Source organism: Haliotis asinina, chromosome 7 (assembly GCF_037392515.1).
Source record: "Haliotis asinina isolate JCU_RB_2024 chromosome 7, JCU_Hal_asi_v2, whole genome shotgun sequence".
NCBI classification, from domain to species: domain Eukaryota; kingdom Metazoa; phylum Mollusca; class Gastropoda; order Lepetellida; family Haliotidae; genus Haliotis; species Haliotis asinina.
The window spans coordinates 58,366,584-58,383,282 of record NC_090286.1 but is presented as its reverse complement, the minus strand read 5'-3'; the positions used below and the strand labels follow the sequence as shown (position 1 = coordinate 58,383,282).

At 39.4% G+C, this 16,699-nt stretch overlaps 1 protein-coding gene across 1 annotated transcript in view; it reads left to right on the top strand.

Annotated features, from left to right (window-relative positions):
• Nucleotides 1–16,699, top strand: part of LOC137291379 (zinc finger protein GLIS3-like) — a 68,253-nt gene that overhangs the window by 21,783 nt on the left and 29,771 nt on the right. The window contains exons 3-4 of the mRNA XM_067822699.1: nt 6,688–8,294; nt 15,144–15,305. Coding sequence (XP_067678800.1) covers nt 6,688–8,294; nt 15,144–15,305 — 1,769 coding nt within the window. The remainder of the gene's footprint in view (nt 1–6,687; nt 8,295–15,143; nt 15,306–16,699) is intronic.

The following is a 16,699-nucleotide window of genomic DNA, read 5'->3' as shown; positions in this document are numbered from 1 at the left end:
AGCTGTGATATGTTATAAGAGATGTTGCTGTCACAGAGTTTTGGTATTCCTGTGATATAGCTGTTATACACCTGTGATATAGGTGTTATACAGCTTTGATGTTGCTGTGATATAGATGTTATACACCTGTGATATAGGTGTTATACAGTTTTGATGTTGTGAGATAGCTGTTATACAACTGTGATATTGCTCAGTGGAGAGTTTAAAGACGTTCACTACTCACCAATGATTAGATTTGATGTTCATAGCCTTGTCCATGGGTCAAACATAAATCACCATTTAAAACCCATTCACAAGACAAAGATAGAACAGAAATGCCCCACTCCCTGATAAAATAGCCATAGTGTAAAGTCCAACCAGAACGTTATTTGGGTTTGGTTGTAAGCTAAGATTAGAGTCATGACAATTTTCATCACAAGAGCTGAAATGACTTAAATTTTAATATAAACATGAACCCACTCTTATGTATCTGATAAAAGGGTCAAAGTCAGGAAATTTCTTGGAATCATTACAGGTAACAGCAATAAATATGTTTCTGAAGAGGAACAAAGCTGATAAACAACGTATAGGTTGTACAATTTTTCAGTTTTCAAATATTTGGAGTATCAGTTATATTTTAACCTCCTCAGTCTTTCATTTATGGCTGTATCTGTTGTCCTAGCGGTATAATTGCAGCAGCCCTTTTTTATGCACTTTTTGACATTTTTTACTCAAACTTAGCTGGCAAAAGTGAAAAGATAACACTAAATATGTTTTATTGTATTTGTGACATTGAATGATTAGTTTGGGTTAGCTCTAGAGGTAGAAGAAGCAAATGTTGAGAGAAAAGCAAGGGCCAATAGCTAGCGGCCGTCAGTTATTTAATCCCTGTGGATTTCCATGTTAAATCAGGTCTCCGGCAAACCTTGTGGTCAAAGTTTCTCTTGTCATGCCAAAAACACAGGTTCAATTCCCCATGCAGGTACAGTGTGTGAAGGCATCAACCACCATGATATTGTTGGAATATTGCAGTAAGTAGTGTAAACCATACTCACTCACTCAACATTGTATGCCTATAGTGCTGGTTGTTTCTTATGATAGAAGTTACTGGCTTGTCTGGTCCAGAATCAGATATGACAGACTATCTTCATATGGCTTGAATATTTCTGAATTAGGCTGCAGACAACATAATGTTTAGATTCTTTTCTGTTTTGTATTTCTCTTAGACATCTGTGATTTTTCTGCACCATCAAATATGGAGAAAGCAGGAATACCACAGAACCAATTTCATACATGGTTTCATAGTTTCAGTATTGATGTAGTGCCACTGTTAAAAACTGCCAAATTGTAAAGGAAATCCTCAACTGGAAAATTTTTATGCTGAAATATTGCTTTTTAAATTTTGCTGTTGATAGAAGTTTTTTAGTTTCTTATGGAGTTATATACTGAGCTAACAGCAACATTTTTAGATCAAAAGTTGTCCTGACGTTTTGCCCCAACCAACTCATTAAATCAACAAATATGATACTGTTTAATCCTTCTGTCCAGTGTTAGGTTCCAGGATTTAACACATGGTCTTGTTTCTTACAATGCTATATCACTCACTGCTGTAGTTGTAGTAAATATATATAGCCTTTCTGTTTCTTAAAGATGTCAGTAAATAGTCTATCTATAGTGTCATACATAACTTGCACATGTGTGGCCAATTTGTGAATGAGGCCTGTTCAACATTGCATTGAAATTCCAACTGAACAATATATGCAGCCAGTATTGCTATGATTGGTCATTAACAGGTGAGCCGAAAGGTAAATGTGGACCACAGCGTTGCTGAGTTGCAGGCCCTGCACCTCTCAATCCAATGCTGACTGTAACGGCAGCAGTACCTTCTTCGTGCATGACTGATCCACCTGGCTTCCACTGAAACCAGTGCCAAATACAAACCCACCTATTTCTGACTGTGCAGTTTTTTGTCTGCTACATAGATCCTCTGTTAACACTAGATGAAGAAAACACTCACCAGCTTTGCACAAATTCTAGCTGATGTACTCAACTTTGATGTTGGTTATGAGGTGCATTTTGATTTGGTAACAGTGTTGGACACTCTGGGTCTCATTTGTGGGAGGTTGCATGAATGAAGAGCAGGAATCAGTCAAAAGCTTGGTGTCTGTGAAACCGTGACTTTAAACTAGAACTGTTGAGGGGATGAGCCTAATATAACATTAAATGTTCTGTAGATTTTAAGAACTGCTTTAAGGCTGTGTACAGCTAATGTTTGGAGGGGCTGAGGGATAGCCTGGCGGTGAACGCATTTACTCGTCACATGAAACACAATGGTTTGATTCCCCTAGTGGGCGCAATATTTGAAGCTCATTTCTGGAGTTCATCAGCCATGATATTTCAGGAATATTACTGAAAGGGGGATAAAACCATGCTCACTCTACTCCATTCACTGATACTGTGGATATCACACTTTTGCTAAAAGTAGGAGTTCTATTTTGCTGCACTAGCTTGAAGGGCCTATTGATGTATAGGACCAGTTCTGTCTACAGCACCATGCATGTTAAACTTCTTGTCCCTAACTTCTATATGGCTTGCTCTTAAATTTAGGCATATAAATGTGCAATAAACTAAGGTAATATCAAACTCAGCAAGTTGAATTTTTCTTTTAGTCACATACAAATATCTGGGACAAAGAACTGAGGTTGTTACATTCATCAGTTCTCTATAAGCATGGACATTTTGCTAATGTTATTCAGTTTTAGGACATCAGTTTCCTTAATAAAGATATTAATGGGCTTGGTAGAATATTGCTGTTTAATGTATTGCAGTGTCAGTTTGCATAGGCATTAGGTTCTTCCTGACAGTACCCAATATCAGCACAGATTTCTCTGTTTATTTGTTATAGCAGGGACCTATTCAACACAACAGTCTCAGTACCGTTGTGATCATAACCTACATGCCTACGATAGTCATAGCCTCTAGGATTGCTTCATAGAACAAGGCAGTGGTGTATATATCCCTTATTGCCTGCTTGAGTGTTGTTTAATGCCATCCGTCAGGTATAACATGTAGTATGGCACCGACACTGCTACATAGCTGTCAGATAATGCTGGTTATGATTGGCTGTAGAGGCAGTGGATGTGAGTCTGGGAAGCTCTCATTATCTTGTCTCCACACACAACAGTCCTGACACACTGGGATTATGAACTTAACGGGTCGGAGCATTAAACGTGAAAGATTATCCGTTGTGACAGTCAGCTCCACCTAACAGGCTCTGACCTGCTCCTGGCATGACAAAGAGCAACAAAATACCTGCCTTTACCTATAGACTTGCTTTTCAGTTCACATACACAGGAAGATATTTTAAGTTTTAAGCCTGTCTGTTTTATTTATGATGTGATTGAGACATAAGGAACAGTATATTGATAATACTTGGGGTATATAGCTGCTTCTTTTATGAACTGCCCCTCTTTGTACACACTTGTGATACAGGGAAAACTGTCACGCAGGTGCTTACGTAGATCTATAAACAACGTGTATCATCCAAGCAGACACAATGACTGGCTATAGTCTGTTCTTTATGCATGTTGATTTGGAGACGTAAATCGTGAGGAATCAGTTATTAGTTTACAGGATTTCATCTCTCTGAGTCACTCATGTGTTCTAGTATTGTAGCAGTTCCTTTTGTGTTTGTAGTATGCCATTTGGCTTGTCTATCCATGTTCACACAGTCACACAATAAAACAATATCCCAGTGATGATTACATGTCCATTGGTGTGCGCATGACACTCGTCTGTAGAAATAAAGGGAGTAGGAACTTCAAAAACATAATTCTGATGTAGATTTCACAGAGCATATATGAATAAGAAATAGATGATTTATACAAACTGACATATCTTGGTGAATTTACCATTAATTCTATTTGTGATTCTAACCTGTTTCCATTTTAGTGAAGTTTTTGTTCCATCTCAATGCAAACGTGAGCAATTAGACATGAAACTGAATGTTCCGGTGAACAGTTCCCTTCCGTGACACTGATTGATGATGATTATGTTTATGTTGCCCTTAATTTGACATAGTTATTCCTCTGGATAAAGCTGAATCAAAAGAACAAAATGGCAGCTTTTCATATAAAAATTGTATTTAATATGGATGAGTTGTGAGCTGCCTGTAGGAGACAAATACGAGATTGAGAAACTGCAGTGTAAGCTACTTAAGTACTCTTACAGCAACAAAGTCAACCCTTCAACTACAAATATGCCAGGTTTTTACTCCATTAGAATTTATTTATTTACTTGGACAAGTTTGCAGTGGTAAATGTTACACACTGGACAGATGGCAGAGTGCTTTAGCTCAATGGCTGACAGATAACGTATAATATTCTTGGCTGATCTAGTTGATGGGTTATGCTTCAGATGTTGTATTGGTTGTTACACTCATTCATTTACAAACACATATTGTCTGTCAGCGCTTCGTTAATCAAATGTCACCTACTCTTCAGATACAACACCAAGCAAGTTGTGAAGTAAATCATTTTGTAATCTGTGTGGGGCTCAGTTTTTATTGTTATTGAACCCTGCTAAATGCCATCTGAAAATCTTGTCTTCTTCTCGACAGTGAAGAATGGGAGGAGGTGGGGCAGTCTAGTGCTTAAAGCGTTTGGTTGTAACGCCAAAGACCCAGGTTTGATTCCTCCCATGGGTACTGAGTGTGAAGCTCATTTTCTGGTGTCCCCTACCATGCTGTTGCTGGCTTGTTGCTGGGGGTGGTCCATAGGTTACAAAACCTGTAAACTTGCATCCCATTTGATGTGGTTGAGGATAGTGCTCACAGCCTGTCTAGGTCAAGGCCCAGCAGAAAGGGTGACATAAGCAAAACATCTGATGCAAAACAAGAGTTGTTTCTTATTGTGTTTAAGATATAGACAAGATCAGGGACAGGGGCTGTTTTGGCAGTTGCTGAGTTGTAAGAAACAAGAAATGCCTTAACGTAAGAAAGGATATAGTCTATCGCCTCATCACAGCTAGCGGAACTAATTTGGGAGGACTAATATGTTCTAAATAATAATTTGTCCATGGCATCTGATTTTCTGTAATGTATTAATGAAGAATCAATGCCAAAACAGATTCTGGTAATAGACATGACAAGGATCTTGTTTGTGTTTTGTAGGGGTATCTGATGTCACACTGTAGTTGTATTATACTGACTTATGTCTCACTGGCATGTTGGAAGTAGGTGAATAATGAGAAAGTAATATGCTTTATATTCTTTATACTGACTTTTTAGACATTCATGAGACTAAATTGTATTTGCCTGTCTGGATGTCAGAATCTTAAACAGTCACAGTGCAGTTACTTAACCTGGTTAAAAATCTATGATTACAGGAATCAGGCAATAAGAGACATGTATTGATAAAAATATAACTTCGTCAAGACGATATGCTCAGGAGTTTTGAGGAAGAATATTTGCTTGTAAATTTGATTTTGAAGAAACAGACAAAACAGGTCCATGTGGTATTTTTAGATTGATGTTAGGAAGTAAAACCAGGTGTTAATGCAATATTTAAGGAAGGAATTGAAGTCGGCAGACATTTTGGCCCACACATGTTGAAATGTAATGTCTGAAAGAGCTCAGCTACACATTATTTGTAATTAGCAACTGCTGTGCATCTAGTCAATAGATTTCTACCCCATCTGACTGATCTACGGGTTTGAGTTAGGGGATGTAGTTGAAAGGCTTCCTGACATTCTCCAACAGGAACTCACATCATTTCCAACCCTTTGCTTGTTTTGCAAATGGAATAGTTCAGTAATGACCTCAGTACTGGAGACCTACAGCTGGAAATGTAACTGACGCTATTCTTGGAAAATAAAACTCATCGTGAGTGCTTTGCTGAAAAAAATGTTATTGAACTGTTCAAATTATTGAGGATATTGTTTGAATAATGTTTGATATGAATGAGTGAGTGAGTGAGTTAATATTTAACGTCACATCGGCAATGTTGCAACCATATCGTGACAATTGATATGAATGAAGATGTTGACATGTTGACATGTTGACATGTTAATCATCATCATCCTTGCGCATGAACCAAGCCTGAGACCAGTACTGTGACCGACTGGATGTATAACCCAAATCTTAAGAATAAGATCAATACATATACACTTAATATGTGACAGTGGTGGCTCACAGGGCCAAGCAGTTACTGTATGATCCACTATCATGCTTAGTTAAAACATTGTGAACTTACTCATGCATGTAAGTGAGCACAGCGTTGTGATTACAGACTGACAGTTCATTTGGGATTTGGTGGCTGTTTGGTTTAAATTCATATCTTGATATCCGGAAGTTAAGTTCTTGGTTAGTAACAGTTTAGATATCTTTCCTTCTTTATACCTGCCTTTTGCCACATGCAATATAAATGAAAAAATGGAACCACCAAAACGTGTATTTTCAAACTCTGTGATTTGATTATCTAGAAAGCCTATGGCTACATAGAAAAACAATTTGATGATACCATTCAAAAGACCATCTCCAGACAGTGTAGTCTTCTCTGGGCAGCTCTGTAATACTGTCTTGAACATTTACTAACCGTATGCTCTCAACCAAGACTTGGCATGGCGACCTATATGAGCACAAAGTTAGTCACTTAACAGCATATATGTGTGTGTTCGTCCGGATGCTGACAATATTTTTGTGTGTTTCAGATGCTTTTGGGTATGGCCCACAGTGCATCCCACTTGGTCCCGGCCGATCAGCCATCCCCAGCTTCGGTCATAATATTCGCCATGGGGCCCTCAACAAGGGAGGTAATAACCTAAACCTGCCAAACCATCAGCTTCAAACATCCACACCTACGCCAAGTGAGGTGTCCAGCATCAGGTCAAACATGAGTCCACGCCACAGTGTCAACACTCCGTCCCTCTCCATTGTGTCCAATGATAGGAACTCATTGTCCACGCCAGGTGGGTTCAGTAACAGTGGTGATAAGCATGTGTTCCTGGAACCGCTCCCGAAACAACAGGACTGGTGCCATTACAAGACCCTGCCCAGTGTGTCTGCTAGTGGGACAGGATCGGTGGCAGGAAGTGACATGGACAACTATCATCCACCAGGGAGCGCCACCTCACAGTATCCTTGCAACAGTAGCAACTTGTCCCCATACCAAGTCGATGTGTCACCATCACTGTCAACATTCACAAGTCCACGGAATTCAGCCAATGTCCACGGTCGTGCATCACAGAAACGTGCTCTCTCAATATCTCCATCTTTCTCAGATGGCTTGGATCTGAACCAAATCATCCGTATCTCACCCACATCCTTGGTAACCATCTTGAATGGTTCCCGGGGATCATCAACAAGTGTCTCACCACAACCTGGCATGATGCCTGGCTCATTCTGTCACATGTATGCCCGAAACAGCCCTTTCTCAGGGTCAAACGGCAACAGGATGCATGGATTTACACCTCAGAGTTCAGTTTCCAATGGAATTAAGCAGGAAAACACAGACTTTTACAGTATGGGTCCACCTGAGAGCAATGGCTTCCCTGACTTGATGACCAATCAGTATGTGGCACCTCAGGATCAGATTCCATACATAGAACAGTGTGCTCTGTTCAACATGCAGACAAATCAGAGTCTGCAAAGCAACATCCAGTCGCAACAAGGGATGTCCAGCTCACAACACATGCAGCAGGGGCAACCATTCAGTGCTATGGACACCAACATCAGTACTGGCATGAATGGTGGTTTGAACAATGGTATGACCAATGGGGGAATGAACAATGTTTTGGACAATCGTATGACCAATAGTGGCATGAACAATGGTGTGAACAACGGGATGAGTAGTGGTTTGAACAATGGTATGAACAATGGTTTAAACAGTGGTATGCACAATGGGATGAACACGATGAACCCCATGAACACAGGTATGAACAATGGTATGAACAATGTAGTTCCAATCCGACCACCACCTCCATATGACCAGGCTGTGGAGCAACAGCAGCAGCAGCCACAGCAGAACATGTACCTCCATAATTCACAATCTCAAAGTCAGACGAACAAGTCTGAAGAATATGATGAGGAGAATGATGAGAGGCAGCAAATATGTCGCTGGATCGACTGTAACCAACAATTCAGTGAACAAGATGAATTAGTGCGGCATATCGAGAAGGCCCATATTGACCAACGTAAGGGTGAGGATTTCACATGTTTCTGGGCTGGATGTCAGAGGAGATATCGTCCATTCAATGCCCGGTACAAGCTTCTGATCCACATGCGAGTACATTCAGGAGAGAAGCCCAACAAGTGCACGGTAAGATTGCACTGCATGTTAGGATTGTGGGTTAAGGACATTTAAAGCCATAAAAACAGAAAATAAATGCGATGGATTCATAGTGTGAAAATATCATAAAAGCTAAACTAAGCCATGAAAACTATATTTCTGAAACACTGTTTCTGTAAATAGCTTGCTTATATCTATTTGACAAAATGCATAATTACCAGTTTAGAAAGATCTTTGGTCACTGTTGTTGCAGTGAGATCCAGGATAGAGTGTAACTTTGCATTCATGCACTGTTAATGATTTTCACATATTTTCTATTAGGACTGTTAGTCACTGATCATGAAACTCTGTGATCTATTCTGAAGATATTTATCATCACAAAATTATCAATATTTCATGGTATGAAAACAGTTTGATGGTATGGTGTTCAACTGCTTTTGGTTTGAGTTTGACTGAATATATATATATATATATATATCATTAGGTTTCTTTCAAAATATGTTCATTGGTATTGTATCACACTGTAACTGTTTGATTCTTGTGGTATCAGAGTACAGTCACATCAATCAAAGGAATGACTAAAATATTAATCTAAGGAATGACAAAAATATTTTGTCCTTAACAATGAACTACGGTATTGTTTCTTGGCCAGGCATTAAGGATAGAATAACATCATAGTGCTTCGTATGAAAATATTTTGATGGCATGGTCTCCAATGGTTTTTTATGCTGAACAGCAAAAGAAATGCAACCGTTTTATTTTTTGGGTGAAGTTTTTAAACAAAAGACAAACTTGAAAGGTTACTTTTATTTCATTTTTTCACAGCTTGTGTTTCTTTTGCTGTTTGCCTTTTCATCATATGTAAACAGTTCATTTTTATGTTCAGTATTGTATCATGTTGTGATTTGTCAACTCCTTTCTTCCTCAGCAATATCAGTCTTAAGCGTTAAGTATTTCTTCATGAACAATTAAATGGTTAGGGATTTTGTGGCCAGGTATGTGAGACAACATTTTAGAAATCAAAATATTTTAAAACTGCCTCTATAACTGATTATGACGTAGACTAAGTATGAACACTTCAACTCTGTAGTGTCTGAACCCCAGTGAGTCATCAAGGGATTTTTCTGACACTGACAAAGAATGGTAGGTGAGGAATGCCCAGCCAGACAGCCTGTAATTGTGTGCTGTGGTATATATGAATACAGTCCCTGTATGACGACTAGAAGGTTGTAACAGTCCCACCATTCATCTGGCGGGCACCATGAGTCACAGAGTCCACCTCTTCACACCTGGCAAACCTTAGACCTGTTATGTATTGTGCTACTCCAGTCCAATAGTAACACCTTTGCTTTCAGGTAAATATACATAATGAATCGAGACAATTCAAGCAGCATTACTGCCAGGAAGGTATAGTTGATGTATTATCTGCCCTTGCCTCCAGATGGTGTCGTCATAGTATGATCTTTTCATATTTGGTACACTGCTTGAACGTGCCTCAGTGTTTCTGAATCAGTGGGGACAAAATTAACCAGTGCATGTGATAGAGATTCTGTGAATATTTACTGCTGGTGCAAAATATTCACAAAATTTGAGTAACAGCCCATCGAAAAATTTAAGGAGAAACTTCCTGAAGCCTGTAAACTAGGAGTTGATCTGTGCCTTTTTTTAAAAGCATTGGAATGCTGACAAAGTGTCAATTCAATATAAGATTCTGTTAATGTACCCAGTAGGATGAGATGGTAATGCAACAGGCAATTTATTAGCGGATACCTAACAGGCCTCATGAGTGTATCCTCCCCAGGGAGTTGAGAAGACAAATCAGGTGCACGCCAATCTGTTGATTTGGGTGAATCAAGATAGCTACTTCAACCATACACAATAATATTCTTTGAGAAGAAGAATGATCATCATCTATGAAGATCCAGTTTAGAATTCGTCTTCAGTATCCCATGATTGTTGTAGAAAGAGAACTATCGGGATCAGGTGGTCGCTCACTAAGTCACGTGTGTCATTGTATCCCCGTTGCTTAGATCTATGTTTATTCTGTTGATCACTGGATTGTATTGTCCAGACTTGATTATTTACATACTGTGCCTGGAATATTGGTGAGTGCAGCATCAAACAGTAAACAAACCAATCATCATCATCTTCCTCTTCTTCTTCATCATCATCATCATCATCATCATCACTGTTGTAATCATTATTATATACAAACTGCTAAAATTTAATGAGCAAATGTGGTAGTTACAGTTTAACTTGTAAATACATGTATATATTTGGGAATTGAAAGATAATCTTGTTTTGTTACTTTAAATGAAAACAACTTGTCTGAACAAGTGTGTAGGGAGAGTTTATGGACAAGCAAGTGCACCATCTACTGATCAATCTCTTCTGCTTTGTTTTACCTTGACATGGTCAGAGGTCATTAAGCTCAGTGGACGAAAGGGTCATCGACTTCAAGATAACACACAATAAATCAGGATAGGTCAATATCTTATCAACAAATCAGGACAAATATTCTGTACTCGCTGATCCTTGACACCTCAAGTCCACCAAGAGTGTGTATGATGGTAGTCACCAGAGATTTATCTCGGCCTGCGCACACGTGTAAATTCTACCCCAAGTCCGAAGCAGGCAACTGTGTAAATTCTTAAACTGGAATAACAAATTTCCTGACTGTTGTTAATTAGTAATACATGACTTTGTAGAAATCACTTGTTTTTTGTCAATCTGCTCAAGGAAAATCATGATTTTGACCTTTCCGATGACTTTACATGCATGCAAAATGAGGCAGGTGTTGTAAGAGTAGACTTAAGTGTATTCAATAGTTCACTGGTTCACTTGTGGCAGGATTGATGTCCTCTAGGAGTTTGTACTGTTGTTCACTGTCTCCTTACTCTGTGCCTGGTCTGCTGTGAGGTCACATAGATGTTGATATGTATGAAATCTGCAGAAACTGGGCATTGTTCCATGGTACAAATCTATCTCAGCACACTGACAGTCATATAGACTGATTTGTATGAGTTATCTTGTCAACACACTCATGATCTAAGACATAGATGTCAGTGTTTTCCTTGACCCTGTAAGCAGTGTGATTTTCACAATGAAATTGCTCATGAGGTTGAATGTCCACCAAGGGCAGTGAAAATGTAGGTGAATGAGCTACTAGTCTAAAACAAATATCTAATGATACATGTTTTGGTTATGAGGAAAGTTCCCGGAACAATACCATCCTTAGTTTACATAGGTATGCAATTCCATTATCTCACTGGATGGTGAGGTTTTCTAAGAATGTTTATGTTTACCCATAAGACGAGGACAGGAAAACATGGGCAAGTACGGTACTTTAATTGCACCTGTTCAAATAAGGTATATTGTATTTCCAGGTGAGCTGCCCATAAGAAAACTGTACAAAATATTCATGGGACTGAGAAGCACAATAGGTGTCACCAGTTCATACTTATGTGTAGGTTGTTTGTCTATGTAGTCTTTCAAAGGTCTTTAAAGATGTAGAACATTATTGTGACATCTAAAAACCGACGGCCTCTTACAGCGTGTTATGTCTTGTTTCTTTCATAAGTGGGTATTCCTGGGTTGTTTTCCCAGAGAAAAATAAGTCCAGGTTTTGGCAGTGACCGATAGGTCTGCTGCTGCTTCATGTCTGCTCGGAACAGTTGTGTAGTTTATTGTTTGTCATAGGCAAATACGTTGACAGCAATGGTTATTTAAATTCATTGATTTGTCTCGTACTAGGTCATTACCCAGTCATCATTACTTTGCTTTACCGATAGTCAGGTCTTATTGATCTGTGTAATGGTGATTAAGATACTGTAAAGCAATTAATGTTTTCAAAAATTTAAACATGAATTTGAATCATTTTAGCTCATATGCTGTGTCAAGAAAGCCAGTGTTTACAGAAGTTTTGTTTGAGAGTGAAAATGTGCCATTCATTTGACCCTTTCTTGTTCAAAGCTCTACATATGAATCATGTTGTTTATGTGACTTGGAATTAGGTGACATTAGGCCTGTTCTTTCTAAATCACAGATTTTGTTGTGCTCAGGTCAGGGTGTTTAGCAATCAGCCACTGACTGCAGTGGGTTACATTTCGATACCTGCTGAGAAACTGCCTTGTGTTAAAGAGCTGTAAGTGTTAGAGAAAATCAACCATGGCAACATGAATAATACGTCTGCCATGATCATTACATGACCATGCTTCCGACATCAATGTTGGATTTTGACTATAGTCTGTTTGCAGTGAAAATGAACAGAAAAATTTCACTTTAAACAAAAAACTAAATCTAATGAAGTTAATTTAACATTGTGAAAATGCACAATTTTACCTTTAAACATTTAAATCTCAGAATTTTATTCAAATTGGGTAAAAATTGTTTAACAAACAATCATATTTTCAAAACACTTTATTTGTTTGTGTTATAAGGGGTTATGCACATTAAATGAAACACTGGTAACAAGTAGGGTTGGTTTAAGTTAATGCTTATCATGTACCGTACATGCGTTTCTTTCACTGTTTAAACTGAAGCACTTACTTTTAATACAAACCAATAATAATGATTTGAATCTATGATTGTTTGTTAAAGAACTTTTATCCTAAGTAGAATAACATTCTGAAACTTAAATGTTCAGTTTGCAAGAAAACAGTGTGATGATTCGCAATCCTAATGTTACTTTGTATGGTTTATATTTTTCTTTAAAGTGCAATTCATCGGTATGTTTTCACTGCAAACAGACTCTGCATATTGAATGTTCTTCCTTAAGAGTCATTACGCTGCCATGCGTATGTCCATTACTGTCGAGTCAGTACGCTGCCATGTGTATGTCCATTACTGTCGAGTCAGTACGCTGCCATGCGTATGTCCATTACTGTCGAGTCAGTACGCTGCCATGCGTATGTCCATTACTGTCGAGTCAGTACGCTGCCATGCGTATGTCCATTACTGTCGAGTCAGTACGCTGCCATGCGTATGTCCATTACTGTCGAGTCAGTACGCTGCCATGCGTATGTCCATTACTGTCGAGTCAGTACGCTGCCATGCGTATGTCCATTACTGTCGAGTCAGTACGCTGCCATGCGTATGTCTATTACTGTCGAGTCAGTACGCTGCCATGCGTATGTCCATTACTGTCGAGTCAGTACGCTGCCATGCGTATGTCCATTACTGTCGAGTCAGTACGCTGCCATGTGTATGTCCATTACTGTCGAGTCAGTACGCTGCCATGTGTATGTCCATTACTGTCGAGTCAGTACGCTGCCATGCGTATGTCCATTACTGTCGAGTCAGTACGCTGCCATGCGTATGTCCATTACTGTCGAGTCAGTACGCTGCCATGTGTATGTCCATTACTGTCGAGTCAGTACGCTGCCATGTGTATGTCCATTACTGTCGAGTCAGTACGCTGCCATGCGTATGTCCATTACTGTCGAGTCAGTACGCTGCCATGTGTATGTCCATTACTGTCGAGTCAGTACGCTGCCATGTGTATGTCCATTACTGTCGAGTCAGTACGCTGCCATGTGTATGTCCATTACTGTCGAGTCAGTACGCTGCCATGTGTATGTCCATTACTGTCGAGTCAGTACGCTGCCATGTGTATGTCCATTACTGTCGAGTCAGTACGCTGCCATGTGTATGTCCATTACTGTCGAGTCAGTACGCTGCCATGCGTATGTCCATTACTGTCGAGTCAGTACGCTGCCATGTGTATGTCCATTACTGTCGAGTCAGTACGCTGCCATGTGTATGTCCATTACTGTCGAGTCAGTACGCTGCCATGTGTATGTCCATTACTGTCGAGTCAGTACGCTGCCATGCGTATGTCCATTACTGTCGAGTCAGTACGCTGCCATGCGTATGTCCATTACTGTCGAGTCAGTACGCTGCCATGTGTATGTCCATTACTGTCGAGTCAGTACGCTGCCATGTGTATGTCCATTACTGTCGAGTCAGTACGCTGCCATGTGTATGTCCATTACTGTCGAGTCAGTACGCTGCCATGCGTATGTCCATTACTGTCGAGTCAGTACGCTGCCATGTGTATGTCCATTACTGTCGAGTCAGTACGCTGCCATGTGTATGTCCATTACTGTCGAGTCAGTACGCTGCCATGTGTATGTCCATTACTGTCGAGTCAGTACGCTGCCATGCGTATGTCCATTACTGTCGAGTCAGTACGCTGCCATGTGTATGTCCATTACTGTCGAGTCAGTACGCTGCCATGTGTATGTCCATTACTGTCGAGTCAGTACGCTGCCATGTGTATGTCCATTACTGTCGAGTCAGTACGCTGCCATGCGTATGTCCATTACTGTCGAGTCAGTACGCTGCCATGTGTATGTCCATTACTGTCGAGTCAGTACGCTGCCATGTGTATTACTGTGAGCACTTCTTTTAATGGGTGAACAGACATAATGAAAGATGTTTCCACAATAGTTTTCTTTCTAAAAATTCAAGTCTCATAGGTCGTAAAATAGGCAGTAGTTTTGTATTGTTAGTGTTTAGTATTGTTCAAAACATTCCCTGAAGATGCAGTGGCAATGGTGCAAGTTTGTTTTTGACATGACGTTTTTTTATACAGATTTCATCAATATTCCAGCAATGTTATAACAAAGTAACCGTTCACTGTGCATAACTATGAAATACTGGGAACTTATTATATGTCTGGGTCCCACCACTGATCCCATTAACAAGGTGTAGATGGCAGTATTCAGTGAATGATAACCAGAGGAGATTCAGAAACAGGTCTCCTGTGGCATATGTGTAAGTAGCTGTCAAAACTTAAGAATCTACTTTCACAGAGTTGATGCTTAAAATGATTTTTCCATATTTTGAACTTCTGATCGACTGTTTTCTACTTTTCAGTTTGAGGGCTGTAACAAGGCGTTCTCTCGCCTTGAGAACTTGAAGATACATCTGAGGTCACACACAGGGGAACGTCCATACCTCTGTCAACACTCTGGCTGTACCAAAGCCTTCAGCAACTCCTCTGACCGCGCCAAACATCAGCGTACACATCTTGACACGGTAAGTACTGGCAAAGACCTGTACCTGAATAAGTTTCGGGATGTATCTAGAACTAATCAAAAGTTGATATTGGCAGCTGGTGTGGGTACATGTCTTAAATTGAAGCTGTGTTTTTTGTGATATGACTGAACAGATGCAGCTTCACAAGGACCGTAAAAATTCAGAAAGCAAAATAGAAACTTAAAATAAAATATTCATGTGTTAGAGCACAACATCTTTTAAGTGATCGTGACACTAAGGCTCGAAATGGCAGGCTCACTCCTTCACTTGTTGTTTGGTTTTCTGACTTCCTGATTTATGAAGGGGACAGTCCGCCTTCCACTGGCCCATCAAAATATTCAAAATCTGTGTCCATACATTTCAGTAGAAATGTCAGTTGCATGAAATTACTGCTGTGTTGTTCATACTGACAGAGCTTTGCTTGTGTCGGCAAACTGCCAGTAGTCAAGATTGTCTGTAAATGACAGGAACCAATCAAACAGCCAGTTTTATTTGTCAGATACTGCCACAAAGCTCCAACAAGGATACTTGTTTCCCTGGACAATAACATGAGAGTGGAATGAGAGTCTCCTACACTGTAATCGAGCTTTCTCTTAAAACATCCAAATTTTAGAAATTATAAAAATTTATCCCCATATGGTTTACAAGGCAACATGGTTTTGAATTCTTGAGAACCCCCCCTTAGCTCACATTACATGCTGTGCTTGTCAGCAGAACATGGTTAGGTCTGTATAAGGTGTTATGACTGAAAGCTAAAGGGGATCCAGAAGCTGTATTTATGTCATACAAGACTTTGTGTAGAATGTCACACATGTCAAGCTAATTGTGACAAACGCATAATTATTTTTGCAAAGGTCTTCGAGTTATTATATTTTGAAGTCATTTGAAGACTGACTCTATTATAATTAGGCTGTTTCCTCTTTGTTTGCCTAGTTATTATGTAAAATGGTGCACATTTGGTAAATTTCTTATTTGAGATTTTGTTATATTTGTTATAGACACAAACTCATTTTTTCATACTCTGAAATCAGCTAAAACACCTTATTTCTCCAAGCCTGCCTGAAGAAACATCTTTTCTAGTGCTGTTTCTGTTGATTCATTAATTGTCGATCACAACAGCGTCAACTTGTACAGAAATACAATGGTCTTATTATTAGATCTTAGAGAACATGAACCTCAGAGAAGACCATATTTCATGGTTCGTGTTATCGTCCCCTGCATTCTCTGTTCCAGCCTCAGTGAATACCGTGGCCTTGGTGCTACACTAACTGCGTAAATGTCCTGCTGTGTAGAATCAATAATGACACAATAAATCCCACACAGTGTAATATAATTTGACTTAACAGAACAAATACTGTGTATTGAAATGGTTAGATATGTGATTAACAAATCTG